This window comes from Capsicum annuum, chromosome 1, assembly GCF_002878395.1.
Source record: "Capsicum annuum cultivar UCD-10X-F1 chromosome 1, UCD10Xv1.1, whole genome shotgun sequence".
Taxonomy (NCBI): domain Eukaryota; kingdom Viridiplantae; phylum Streptophyta; class Magnoliopsida; order Solanales; family Solanaceae; genus Capsicum; species Capsicum annuum.
This window is the reverse complement of record NC_061111.1, coordinates 95,067,257-95,080,416: the sequence shown is the minus strand read 5'-3', so window position 1 is coordinate 95,080,416 and position 13,160 is coordinate 95,067,257. Positions and strand designations below refer to the sequence as shown.

General features: G+C 35.5%; 1 protein-coding gene across 1 annotated transcript; it reads left to right on the top strand.

The window, feature by feature from the left end:
* The first annotated feature begins 1,044 nt into the window (after positions 1 to 1,044).
* Positions 1,045 to 12,766, top strand: LOC107877733 (cullin-3A). The gene is made up of 2 exons (XM_016724440.2): positions 1,045 to 1,604; positions 10,357 to 12,766. Exons 1-2 carry the CDS (start codon positions 1,441 to 1,443, stop codon positions 12,395 to 12,397), a joined length of 2,205 nt encoding a protein of 734 aa, XP_016579926.1. The 5' UTR covers positions 1,045 to 1,440; the 3' UTR covers positions 12,398 to 12,766.
* The last annotated feature ends 394 nt before the right edge of the window (positions 12,767 to 13,160 follow it).

Sequence of the window (13,160 nt, the reverse complement as noted above, 5' to 3'; positions counted from 1 at the left end):
TGTTCCTTGTATGCACTTCTAAGGAAATAAAAGTGTGCGAAGGGGAAGGTAAACTTTGTATATAAATTATATATAGAGAAATTGTAAATATATGATATTTGTAATTAGTTTGGAGATTTGAGATATTGTGTAATAAAAGAAAATAAAATTATGATTTTTTGTATTTTTTCCTATTTTTAGATATGTAGATTTCTTTTGCCTAATTACTTACCTTTTGATTGCAAGACCAAAAACTCAAACACCAAATTAACATCCAGCTTTAAAAAAGGATCATTTGAACAATCATCAAAGTAAAAATAATATAACTTCACCAAACAATTCAAGATAAAATATGTTGCAAATTTAAGAGAAAAAGAGATTAAGACCTTAAGTTTGATTACGGGAAAAAGAAATAACTTTGAGTTCATACATAAAAAATTATGTATCTAATAATATATTTCTGCATATACGTATAAATCTGATGTTATCAAGACGAGATCATCAGAAAACGTAAGTGTTAGCATCCAAGCCTCATTATTAATAAATGATTGAAATAAGTGAAAAAAGAATTGGAGAAAAACTTACTTGACCTTAAAAACACAACATATACCAATAACAAATGTGAGCAAAAATAGAGAAACAATATATTAGAGAAGATGAACGAGAGAGAAAATAACTCCATAAATTGAAAATTTTGATTATAAAAAAACCTAAGTTTTTGATGTTGAAGAGGTAGAGTTTGAAGGGGGTAAAAGAGCTAATTGAGTATAGAAGAGTTTGAAGGGGGGGAAAATCTAATTGAGCATAGAAGTCATTGTTTTCTCTCGCTAAAACTTTAGATGATGAATCGACACGTATACGTATCTTATTTAAAGTAATTGGATTGAATAAATTTCATAATTTTCATTATGTCTTTCATTGTACCACCGAAGTCTCACTTACTAAATAGTTAATTAATTTGAGAGGTAAGTTAAAATTTATTACCATCTTTTATTAATCATTTAAAGTTCATGAATTAAGAGGAATGATTTTACTATATATAATTAAATTTTTCATTTACTATAAATATACTCCCTATTTTTTTTTTCCATAGCATATATACGTCTTCTTCTATTTCAAGTTCTCCTTCAAAAATCTTATTAACCCCAATCGGGTAGATTACTTCTACGCATAACTCAATCTTTGCACTTATTCTTCTTCCTCCCCCCCACCCCACCCCCACCATTTTCATAACCCTACTCCTCAATTTTCTGCTTTAAAAATCTCAACTTTCTTCCCCTCCCCCAAAAAAGCATCATTCATAAAAAGGAAATCTTGAATCTCATTTTCAAAACCCAGGGGTTGTTTTGTGCTTCAGGAAAAAAGGGTTTTCTTTTCTCATTTTTCACTTGTTAATTTACATCATAATTGATTTAATTCGGCTTTTTCGGGGGTTTTAAATAGAAATTAATTGATATAGGGATGAATAATAATCAGAAGAAGAGGAATTTTCAGATAGAGGCATTTAAGCATAAAGTAGTGGTTGATCCAAAATATGCAGACAAGACTTGGAAAATACTTGAGCATGCTATTCATGAGATTTACAATCACAACGCCAGTGGCCTTAGCTTTGAAGAGCTTTACAGGTCTAATTCATTTTATTTTTTTACTCCATATGTAACAATTGATAGAGTAGGAGGTTGCTTAAATTGCCTGCTTCCATATGAATATTGGTTGTAACTTTGATGAATCCTCTAAATTGTGGATTAGTAGGGCATGCCTACCACCAGTGGTGGGTCTAGGATTTTCACTATGGGGGTTCGAAAAATAAAAGTGTAGTGTGTAGGATTTGAACCTCAAGGTGAATTTTCAACTCCCTAAACCACTGAGTCAACCTCTTGTCTCGTGTCTAGAGGATTCATAATCTATATATGTACATAAAAGATTAAAATATTACCTTTTATATATATTGTTGTTTTTGGCCGAGGGAATTCGGGTGAACACCTCCTGCCCCTAGATCCTCATATGCCTACCACAAAGTCAAGAGCACGGGGGAGGTAGGCTTCAAGAGTTCAAGTTACGGCTTCTGCAAAACCAAGTTGCTTTGGCTGAAATTTCTTGTATTGGTGTTGAAAAATCAACTAAATATGTACATAAAATTAAATTTAGAGCGCAGTTATTAGCATTTGAGGTCATTGTTCTACAATTCAGAACCCATAAGTTCTAATCCTGAGTCTGTCTCTTTAGTGAGAGCACTATAACTGTAGCCATATGTAGTGTAAGAAGTATGGGAATGAAATTGTCCTGAATAGAGTGGAGATGTTCTAAGAGAAATTAAAAGATAACTACAACTAGCTTGGGATTGACACATAGTTGATTGATGAATTAAATCATTGAGCACGAGTTAGTTAAACTATCAGAGGACTAGTACCTAGTGTGCTTTTTCTGTTTCCTCCCCCTCTTAGTCACTCAGGTTTCTTCAAGACCAAGAATGTGGAGATAATATATAGATTCATTTAATGATTGGCGTATGTCGGCAACAAGCTACATAATTAGGTAGTAACAAAACTGTGAGCTGGGCAATGCTTGCTTGTTTTTTGATTGGTATCTGGTTACTTTTTGGCTTTTAGTTATTTTGTTTGAGCTTAGTGCGTATCCTAAAAGAAAGGTTATTTCACATCTTGGCTGTGTTTAAGATACCTTAGATCACATGAAATCTAGGATTTATTATACCTTTTCTATCTTTTCTTCATGCAGTCATCATGATGTATGATTGATCGAACTTGCTAAGTGATTACTAGTGCATTACACGGCATTGTAGTGCCTTAAATATGTAAAAGCTATGCAAGTCTATTACACTGACAGTATATATAAAGAAGATATCCATTTCATGTGTGCATGTGTCAAGCTTGTCGTAAAATGACTTTTGAAATATTGTTGCGCTTGGTTAGTTTCGATGCGCATAGTACCGAGAGTCTTAGGAATCAACATTAGTAAACATAATCTTTTCCTGTTTGCCATTCTTGTATTATATGTAAGTTCAGCAATTTGTGTTATTTCAAATCGTCATCTTGCTTTTTATTGACCGCATGGACCATGTAGTAGAGATGTTTTGATTTCATAAAGCAAATGTAGAATCTCAGTTACTATTAAGTTGGATGTCGGAGTTCTGTATTATTTAGATTGATATGTCATTATTCAAGAAAATTATTTAGGAAAGGGTATAGATTAATATGTCGGAGTTCGTGTATTATATCTAAGTTCAGTAATTTGTATTATTTCAAATTATCATTTTCTTTTATTGATTGCATGGACTATTCGGAAGAGATTTTTTATTTCAAAGAGCAATTGTAGAATTTTAGTTACTATTAAGTTGGATGTTGGAATTCTGTGTTATTAGATTGATATGTCATTACTCAATAAAGCTATTTAGCAAAGGATAGTATCTCACAACAAAATTTGATGTCTCCTTCTTTTGTGTTTAATATTTTTCTCAGTGTAGATCTTCTGTATCTTGTTTATCTGGGAAAAAGTAAAAGATCTTCCAAATCTTGTTATTATTCGAGATGTGTAATAGTAGGGAGGAGTGTTTTGTTTGTTCTGTGCCCGTAGTTTCTTGTTCGTAGTGTTTTGATGATGTTTGTGATCTCAAATAGATATTTTATAGTATTACTCTGTTGGTATCTTGTTTCTGTTATTATCTAGCGGTGTGTTATCCCATTGTGTTGTTTTGTTTTATGTTTTTCATTATACTATTATCTGTCCTAAGCCAAGGGTCTATTGGAAACAACCTTCTACTTCATCTGTGGTAGTGGTATGGGCTGCGTACGCTTTACCCTCCCCAGACCACACTTTGTGGGAATACACGGGGTATGTTGTTGTTGTTGTTGTTGTAGTACCACAATATGCCTGATTTTATATTTTTAAATATGGATATATACTATCGTTGTTTAAACTGATTAAATGATTCTAGAACTGCACTGAGTTAAGTGTAAATACGATATCTTCTATAGATATTTTGCTTTCATGTGTGATATCTACTTCTCCTGAAGTAGTGGACTACGTACATCTTACCCCCCCAGACCCCACTATGTGGGAATACACTGGGTTTGTTGTTGATGTTGTTGTGTGATATCTATATTCAGAAATGCAAAAACTAAAGAAGTTTGATTAGTCTCAAATATAATAGGTAAGTAGTTTAAACGGAAAAGGGTTAAATAAACCCATGTAGTATCAGAAATAGTGTAAATATACCCTTCGTTGTACTTTTGATCCAAATATACTGCTCCCTTTATATACTTTGGTACAAATTTGCCCTAATTTAATAGAGGGGTGTGTGTTAAGCTCTGAATCAAATGACTCATCCCTAATTTTAAATATCTGATTCCTTTACAAACCTACTCATTTAACCCGAACCGACCCATTTTATTTTCTTTTCGTCTTTTCTTAAAGACCCAAATCTTATTTTTGGTGATTTTGCCGGGAAAATGGATTTCGCTGGAATCCTCCTGCCATTTCACAATTTAGGTTTTTTTTTTAATCTTCCAAATGCATTAATGGAATAAATTCATCCTATCCCTCAACGTTTTTGCAGTATTCATTAACCTTCTTCACGGTATGGTTACCGTATTTTTTTACCTGGAGTTGCAGCTGATTGCTATATTTTCTTCTAGATGAGTTTTTGGTTAGTTATTTCCCTCTTGCATGCTTTTGGTTAGCATGTATAACAGCTTCTAACCTGTAAGTTTTAGCAGGACTTGGCCTAACGATTTAAGACACTACACAGTTACTTATTCGTACTTTTATCCATTGTATTCAGATGAATTCTATGTTGAAATTTTTCATCATATTTTCAGTTGACAACATGGGTATGTAGCTTTTAGTATTTTTTTCTCTACTTGTTTGTTTCTTCGAAATTTGAAGGATGTTATGGTTTGATTATAAGTTCTCTGGAGTCTTGAACATTTGTGGTAAACTAGTTTCTTCCTTAATTGGCGGAGGCAGTACAATTTGTGAAATGTCAGGAGGATTTCGGCGAACTCCATTTTTTCCTGTGAAATCATCAAAAATCAGATTTGGATCTTTAAGAGAAGAAGATGAAAAAAAAAACTGGGTCGGATAGAGTTAAATGGGTGGGATCGTGAAGGAATCGGATATTTAAAATTAGGGATAGGTCATTTGATTATGAGCTTGTTAAATTAAAGGGCAAATTTGTGTCAAAGTATAATGAGAGGGGTATATTTGGACCCAAAGTATTGCAGGCCGGGTATTTTTGAATCGAAAGTATAACGAAGGGTATGTTTAAACTGTTTCTGATAGTACAAGGGTATATTTGACCATTTTCCGTACTTTAAAATATACTCCCTGCAGTTCAATTTGTTTTTCTAATTTTGACTTGGCATAGAGTTTAAGAAAGTAAATAAGATTTTTGAATTTTGTGATCTTAAATTAAAGATATGTACAATGTATCACGGTGAGATTGACGAGGATGTCTCGCACCGTATTGGGGCGGGATGGATGAAGTGGAAACTCGCGTCGGAGGTGCTGTGTGATAAGAAGGTGCCGCCCAAGCTTAAAGGCAAATTCTACAGGGTGGTAGTCCGTCCGGCCTTGCTGTATGGAGCGGAGTGTTGGCCAGTTAAGAACTCCCACATCCAAAAAATGAAGGTGGCAGAAATGCGGATGTTGCGCTGGATGTGTGGACTGACTAGAGGGGATAGAGTTCGGAATGAGACTATCCGGGAGAAGGTTGGTGTGACTTCAGTGGAGTGCAAGATGCGGGAAACACGATTGAGATGGTTCGGACACGTGAAGAGGAGGGGCATGGATGCCCTGGTCCGTAGGTGTGAGAGGCTAGCGTTGGATGGTTTTAGGCGGGGTAGGGGTAGGCCAAAGAAGTACTGGGGTGAGGTTATTAGGCGGGACATGGAACAGTTACAGCTCACCGAGGACATGACCCTAGATAGGAAGGTCTGGAAGACGCGAATTACGGCAGAGGGTTAGGGCCAGTTTGGGTCGCTAGTGTAGGGATTACTTGGTGGGGGTTTTATTCCTGTTATGATTCCGTGTTCCGTGTTCCATGTTTTATTACGAATCTGTGTGCTTTCCTCTGCTTCCCTCTGTTTTATATTACTTATGGGTGCCGTATTTATGTTATGTAATTTGCTTCTGTGCTTTACTATGTGTTTGTGTGGTATCTCGTGCGTTGAGCCGGGGGTCTTTCGGAAACAGCCTTTCTACTTCATCAGAGGTAGAGGTATGGACTGCGTACATCTTACCCCCCCAGACCCCACTAGGTGGGAATACACTGGGTTTGTTGTTGTTGTTGTACAATGTATCAATTGCTCTTTGATCTTGTAGTCTTAAACATGTCATATGAAGAGTTAGAATAAAAGGATTGCTATAAAAGGGACGAGGCATTCTTTTCTAAACGGACTAAAATAGAAAGTAAGACAAATAAATTGAAACGGAGGGAGCATTATATTTTGCGGGAAAACTTATGATCTTACAATTTGTTTTGGGGCCAATGATTATAAAATAAAATCCAGTTCCATTTCTATGGTGCAGTGTTTTGAAAGCGAGAGGCAAAAAAAAGCGACGAGGGCTCGCTTCACAGAAGCGAGAAGCGTGAAGCGAAGCACACGCTTTTTTCCATTAAAGCATTATTTAGTACAAAATTTAAAAATATTAAACATACATAAATAAATAACCAACAGCTCAATAAATAATATAATTTTTCCATACTCAAATTAAAAAGAGAATAGATAGTCATAACAAGCATTCAAGCAAACTACTAAAATACTAAAAATATATACTGATAAACAGAATTCAGATTACATACAACAAAAAAAAAAGTAAAAAAAAGAAAAACAAAGCTGGAAGTTAGATTACATACGACCAAAAAAAAAGTAAAAAGAAAAAAACAAAGTTGGAAGTCAGATTACCTATAGCAAAAAAAAAAAAAAAAAAAAAAAAAAAGGAAAAAAAAAAGAGAAAAAAGAAAAAAAAAAAAAACTAGAAAACCCTAATAGGAGGAGAAGAAGAAGAGGAGAAATAGAGAAGAAGAAGTCGCATACCTGCAACTGTTGTTCCAGAAAAGTCGCAGCAGCAGCAATGCAGTCGTATAGTCACTTAAGAGTTTTAACTAAAATAAATTAAATAAAGCAATAAAACCCTAAAAAAAAAAAAAAAAACTTAAATATCCACTTAGGTGAGCTTTTCTGCGCTTTTTTTGCTTCATCGCTTCTCGCTTCTGGACCTAAAGCGAGAACTTTTTTCTCACCCCAACGCTTCAAGTGTAAAAAGCGACCCACTGTCTCTTCTCGCTTAAAGCGAGCGCTTCAGCGCTTTTCACAACACTGCTATGGTGATAGTTGGTATTCTCAATCCAGTGCCGCTATTTTAGGACGCATTCTATTTTGTCGAAGTGGCAAGTTTTCATTCATTTTTCAAGGGTGGAGAATCTTCAATCTGTTAAAAGGATGGACTCAAGAATAGGCTACGAGTTGTCCTTTCTATCCTCAGCCTTTTCCTGAACTCTTTTCTCTGGATCGCGACCAGATAGCATTGAACCTTTCCCCATCAATTGTCATCAGCTGCCCCTATCCCCGTCCCCCCAAACCCTCCCTCTTGACAGGTAGTTTCCTTCCCCTTCCACGCTCCACTAGTCCCTATGGGCTCTGCCTCTTAGATTTCCTTCCTGCTAGCTCTCTCCATTCCTCTATATCTACCTGACTTTCATATCGTACACTGCCTATGCCCCTCCTATTTAAAGGATTAACAGTTTTTGTGTTTCAGTCATTTATATTATATTTCACACCGAACTCGGGATGAAATGCTTCGGGTGCATCAAAATTCATACATGTGTAGTTCCTAGAACAAGACAAGTTGTCCGTGCAGTTTGAGATTAATAAAGTATCATAATCTCAAGATTACAATCTATCTCCAATAAAGGTTATTCAATGTGTATTACTAGAAAAGCTAGTAAGGAAATTTCATACAGAGATTATAAGTTGGCGTCTGAACATACTTATTTTTTGCAAATATTTAAATCTGCAAATTAATATTTGCTTAATTTGGTCCATTAGTTGAATGTAAAGTTAAAAAGCTAGTTTGAGGAGTATCTCCAAGTGAAACAGGAAATTTCATACAGAGATTATAAGTTGGCGTCTGAACATACTTATTTTTTGCAAATATTTCAATCTGCAAATTAATATTTGCTTAATTTGGTCCATTAGTTGAATTTAAAGTTAAAAAGCTAGTTTGAGGAGTATCTCCAAGTGAAACAATGATTTTAACCCATAAATCTACGTTTTCCCCAAGTGAAATTCATGTCCAAACACAATTTTATTTGCTTCCAAATATTCTTATTCAACTTCAACCAAATATTGTCCAAACTGGCACTGTCAATAAATCCGGGCATCTATTTTACAATCCACCAGGACTCTAGGCGCCGATGAGATTATACTCAATTTTGAAGCTGGGTCTGGTGATATGTGACATATATAGTGTAGGAGAAATAATACATAAAGATGGACATAAGGTCCATTGTATTTTGGGACTCTTTCTTGAAATTCAAAATTTGGTAGGAATTCAATGCTTAGGATAGAAGTAAGTGAGTGTGGATTGCATTGGCTCAAGTTTAGTGATTCACAATTCCATTGTATTTTTTCTTCTGCAACTTGTATGGACAATTACACTGGAGAGGCTGTTTTGTTATGGAATTTTGTAGTTTGTTACTTCGGTTATCACGTTATTTTGTTGTCGTTAGGGCTTAGAATGGCTCTCAGTGTATTGATATGGCTTTCAGTAGCTTTCAATGTTTTCCTTAGGCATAGAGGGGTTTTAAATAGCCAACATACAATAAAAAATCTGCATAATTTAAAATTCAAAATCCTAAATTATCTCAAAAAATTAAACAACTTAACTTAAAATTTAAAATTCAAGTTCATCTTAAATCTAACAACTTATTAGGTAAAAGTTACTGTAATGACTAAATCAAATTTCAACATTCTTCCTTTGTTTTAGTTGCTTCAATTTTAAAAATTGCTTGCTTTGGCAGTTGATGCTGAATTTTTCTTGGTTTTTTTTGAACTTGCACATGTTTTAATATTGATCTTTCTCTTCTTTTTTCTTTTTCTTCTTTTGATTTTTTGCTTAAAAAACACCATCAAATCTTGTCTTGTTTGAAAATTCTTTTGAAATTGCTTTCATCTTTACAATGATAGGATTTGCAAAATATTGTTGTAAGTATTTTTCTTCCATCACAACAACACACAACTTAAGTTATAAAACATGACTTCATGTTCACTGACCAAATCTGATAGGTTTTGTCAGTGAAATTATTTTGGATATTCAAAGACTGTTGCTTGACATCGGTATTTGTTGGAAAATAGACCTACGCTTTGAAAATAGCATGGATTGAAAATGATAGCCTTGATGGGTTAAATGGTAGCCTTGATGGATTAAAATGGGTGGTAGTTCTTTAGAAGATCTTACGGATGTTGTAAGATCAATGAAGTTCTTGATAGCATTGTTGGTTTTTTTAGAAAGATGGGGCAGCAAAAAGGGGTTAAAATGGCTCTCAGTGGATTGAAAGGGCTTTCAATAGCTTTCATTATTTTTCTTAAGCATTGAGGGGCTTTAAATTGGCAACATACAATCAAAAATCTACATAATTTAAAATTCAAAATCCTAAATTATCTCAACAAATTAAACAACCTAACTTAAAATTTAAAATTCAAGTTCATCTTAAATGTTACTTATTAGCTAAAAGTTACTGCAGTAACTAAATCAAATTTCAACATGTATGTTATGTACTTCTCTCCATCTCATATAATTTTGTTTTTACTGCTCACATTTCTGTATTTCCTTTCCGAAACTTATTGGAAATGCCTTGTTGAAGCCGAGGATCTGTTGGAAACAACCTATCTTTCTCGACGAGGTAGGGGTAAGGTTTGTGTATGTTCTACCTGACCCAGACCCCCCCTTGTAGGATTACATTGGGTATGTTGTTATTGTACTGAGGTAAATAAAGAGGAAGATGCTTGTTGGTTCTGTTCATGAAGAAATCATCAGGCTAGCAGAGAATGTCTCCTTTCTTGCTGTTTGCTTATTGTTCCTTCCCAACTGAAGTTATTAGATGTCTTAGGGTGATGTACACTTTCTCAAGCCCTAAATTTTAACACACATCATATCCTGAGCATCATTGACTCTCTTGTTTAGTCTACCTAAATGCCATTGTTGATATACTATGACACCTTTACAGTCTTAATGATTTGTTGCTTTATGGTGTCCTCCTTCTCTTCACTTTCTTTTCCAAAACTTTTAGTTCCTTTCTTCATCTTTGCATACTTGAATATACTATTTTTTATATTGGGATATCTTCTGTCAATGCAGAAATGCTTATAATATGGTGTTACACAAATTTGGTGAGAAGCTATATTCTGGACTTGTATCTACAATTACTTTGCACCTACAACGTATCTCTAAATCCATAGAGTCTGCCCAAGGTGATTTATTCTTGGAAGAGCTGAATAGGCAATGGGCAGATCATAACAAGGCATTGCAAATGATACGGGATATTCTGATGTACATGGACAGGACCTTCGTTCCGAGTACCCATAAAACCCCTGTTAATGAGCTTGGGCTGAATCTTTGGCGCGATAACATAGTACGTTCCAGTAAGATTCAGATGAGACTTCTGAGTACACTTCTTGAACTTATACTCAAAGAACGGGATGGTGAAGTAATTAACCGGGGATTGATGAGAAATATAATTAAGATGCTAATGGATTTAGGACCATCTGTGTACCAGGAAGACTTTGAAAAACCTTTCCTTCAAGTATCTGCTGATTTTTACAAAGCCGAGTCTCAGGGGTTTATCGACTGTTGTGACTGCGGAGACTACCTCAAGAAAGCTGAAAAACGTTTAACCGAAGAAATTGAGAGGGTGTCACACTATTTGGATCCAAAGACTGAAGCAAAGATCACTAATGTGGTGGAGAAAGAGATGATTGAGAACCATATGCCTAGGCTTGTCCATATGGAGAACTCTGGTTTGGTGAATATGCTTCTTGATGATAAATATGAGGATTTGAGAAGAATGTACAACTTATTCCGTAGAGTTCCTAATGGCCTTGCAACAATAAGAGATGTAATGACTTCACACATCAGAGAGATTGGCAAACAGCTCGTTACTGATCCTGAGAAGCTGAAAGATCCTGTCGAATTTGTCCAGTGTCTATTGAATGAGAAAGATAAATATGATAACATAATAATCTTGGCATTCAGCAATGACAAGACTTTCCAAAATGCCTTAAACTCATCTTTTGAATTCTTCATTAACCTCAATCCGCGTTCTCCTGAGTTTATTTCATTATTTGTGGATGAAAAGTTGCGAAAAGGCCTTAAAGGAGTCAGTGAGGAAGATGTTGAAGTTATTCTTGACAAGGTGATGATGCTCTTCCGTTACTTGCAAGAAAAAGATGTATTTGAGAAGTACTATAAACAGCACTTGGCAAAGAGACTGCTTTCAGGAAAAACAGTCTCCGATGATGCTGAGAGAAGTCTGATTGTTAAGCTGAAGACAGAATGTGGTTATCAGTTCACTTCCAAATTAGAGGGCATGTTTACTGATATGAAAACCTCTCAGGACACAATGCAAGGATTCCATACAGCATATGGTGCTGAATTGGGTGATGGACCCTCGTTGGTTGTCCAGGTTCTCACGACGGGATCGTGGCCCACTCAATCTAGTGTCACCTGCAATTTGCCAGCTGACTTGTCAGCTCTGTGTGAGAAGTTCCGTTCGTATTACCTTGGGACCCACACTGGTCGAAGGTTATCCTGGCAAACAAACATGGGCACTGCTGATTTAAAAGCAACATTTGGGAAGGGCCAGAAGCATGAGCTCAATGTCTCTACTTACCAAATGTGTGTCCTCATGCTCTTCAACAATGCTGATCGGCTAATGTACAGGGAGATTGAGCAGGCCACGGAGATCCCTTCATCTGATCTGAAAAGGTGCTTGCAGTCCCTGGCATGCGTTAAAGGAAAGAATGTTCTCCGGAAAGAGCCAATGAGTAAGGATATCGGGGAGGATGATGCCTTTTTCGTCAATGACAAATTTACAAGCAAATTTTACAAGGTCAAGATAGGAACTGTAGTTGCACAGAAGGAATCCGAGCCTGAAAAGCAGGAGACACGTCAGAGGGTGGAAGAGGATAGAAAGCCCCAGATCGAAGCTGCTATAGTGAGAATCATGAAATCCAGAAAGGTATTAGATCACAACAACATCATTGCTGAAGTTACAAAGCAATTGCAATCTCGTTTCCTGGCGAATCCAGGGGAGATCAAGAAACGGATTGAGTCACTTATCGAGAGAGATTTCTTGGAAAGGGATAATGCAGATAGACGACTGTATCGTTATCTTGCATGAGCTATGCTTCACCTGGACTTGTCAAGTCGTAATTAGTGACTTAAGCTTCTTGGTAGAATTACTATGGTTAATGTTGCACTTTTGTCTCCCTCCTTTTAGTTTTTGTAGCAGTAATAGAGTTTCAGTGGATGAAGGTGTTTCTGTAGACTACATGCATTTATTTGCTCTTAGAGAGAGATAAGTATCACAATGCATACTTAGAAGTTTAATGGAATGAGTTATAACCTGCAATGTTAGCGGCGGGGTCCCTTCTTGTGATGGCTGTCATGTATTGTATTTGATATTTGGTTCTGGGGTCTCTCTGACAATGTAAATATTTTCAAACTATCTGGTCATGTTAAAGGTATTTTGGAACAACGATTCATTCAAGTCGCTTGATTCGGGCTGATGGCTTTTTATATCGGCTTGTCTAGAGTCCAGCACCTTTCTACTTTAGTTTTAAGTGCGTGTGTGAAAGAATTAGTAGGTGTTTAGACACGAGTCGGTAACGCTTGAAGTTAGAAAAAAGAGTACTTGGATTGGAAGCTCAAGTTTTATGAGTAAAGAACTGTTAAAATATTTTTCCTAAATCCAGAATTTATATTTAAAATTAAGTAATATCTTTTTCTAAATCCAAAATTTATATTTAAAATTAAGTAATGGACTCATTTGATAAATAAATATTTATTTGAAATAATTTTCAAATATTATTTCAAAATTTTGAAACAAGACCTATGGACAAGCATCTCATGTACCCGTAGTTATTACTTGTATTTTTCTTTCA

Excerpts from the sequence above, each read along its gene's own strand:
- LOC107877733 (XM_016724440.2), top strand. The coding sequence starts at position 1,441 with ATGAATAATAATCAGAAGAAGAGGAATTTTCAGATAGAGGCATTTAAG. Across the intron at positions 1,605-10,356 it reads AGCTTTGAAGAGCTTTACAG|AAATGCTTATAATATGGTGT; the intron begins GTCTAATTCATT and ends CTGTCAATGCAG.